This window comes from Penaeus monodon, chromosome 23 (assembly GCF_015228065.2).
Source record: "Penaeus monodon isolate SGIC_2016 chromosome 23, NSTDA_Pmon_1, whole genome shotgun sequence".
In the NCBI taxonomy this organism is placed as follows: Eukaryota; Metazoa; Arthropoda; class Malacostraca; order Decapoda; family Penaeidae; genus Penaeus; species Penaeus monodon.
The window spans coordinates 41,196,041-41,197,236 of NC_051408.1; the positions used below are offsets into that span (position 1 = coordinate 41,196,041).

General features: G+C 41.6%; 1 protein-coding gene across 1 annotated transcript in view; it reads right to left on the reverse strand.

The window, feature by feature from the left end:
* LOC119588081 overlaps positions 1-1,015 on the reverse strand; it is a gene marked incomplete at its 3' end in the record, with an annotated part of 5,346 nt that extends 4,331 nt beyond the window's left edge. Inside the window, 1 exon segment of the mRNA XM_037936788.1 lies at positions 881-1,015. Within this exon segment, the coding sequence (XP_037792716.1) occupies positions 881-891 (11 nt within the window).
* Positions 1,016-1,196: the final 181 nt, after the last annotated feature.

A 1,196-nucleotide genomic window follows, 5' to 3' on the forward strand; every position in this document is an offset into this window, starting at 1 on the left:
TATTCATGAAGCAAACGCACGTAACAAACATACATACTGTACTGCATTATTATGATGCCGCAGGTATATCACAGCTGAATTTCCTCTGCACATTATGTTATCTGTACACTCATCTCTGTGGCAACAACATGGGTATTTCTCTTGTGTTGACTCTAGACATGGCAAGATTGCTGCAACGTTGGTCTGTAACATTCCCTTCTAATATTCGGATGTAATGTTGGGCTGTAATTTTGGCCTGTAACATTCACCTGTAATGTTGGTCTGTGACATTCACCCGTAACGTTGGCCTGTAACATTCATCTGTAACGTTAACTTGTAACATTTGCCTGTAACATTCACCTGTAACGTTGGCCTGTAACATTTGCCTGTAACACTCACGTGTAACATTGGCCTGTATCGATAGCCTGTAACGTTGGCCTGTAACATTTGTCTATGACATTAACTGTAATGTTGACCTGTAACATTCAGCTGTAACGTTGGCCTGTGACATTCGCCTGTAACATTCAGCTTTAATCTTTGAAAAAGATTTAGTTCATTAGGGACAGGGGATACGTGACTGTAACTTTGTAATCTTAAATTAAGATTAGATATTTGTCCGTTTGTGTACATGATTTTCTTCTTTTTGTGGTATATTGTGATTCGAAGAATTTTTGCGTTCGGTTAGGACATATATAATAAAAAGGGGATTAGAAAAAAAGTCATGCGTACCCATCATGAAACATGTCATGCTCGTATGTGGTTCACTGTAATCCCTAACTGGCAACCGCAGCGGAAATATGATTACGGCAGCACAGAGTGATAGTAAAGTGCCTTTGCCGGCTACGATTTTTACCACTCATTAATATCCCTCATTTAGACCAAAACCCCACTTTATAAATACCCAAAATCCATTTGTGTATACAGGATAACAGTTCGACGAATGTCCAGGAGTCCGTTCACTCGAGGAAATCGTACACAGAGCGAGATCACTGCCTCGTGGACGGCGGGAGGGAGTGGTCGCTGTTGTCAGTCAGTGGCTTGACGTTGTGACACCCTGAACACAACTCGCACTGCCTTCACCACAGGCCACCGATGGAAACCTGCCACTCTGCTATGACAACGGCTGATCCTGATAAAGCGATCTGATATTTTTTTTTCTTTATTATAATTGACTGTGCTAAGACTTACGTTTGAGTGCTGTTTGGTGCGGTGTGAGA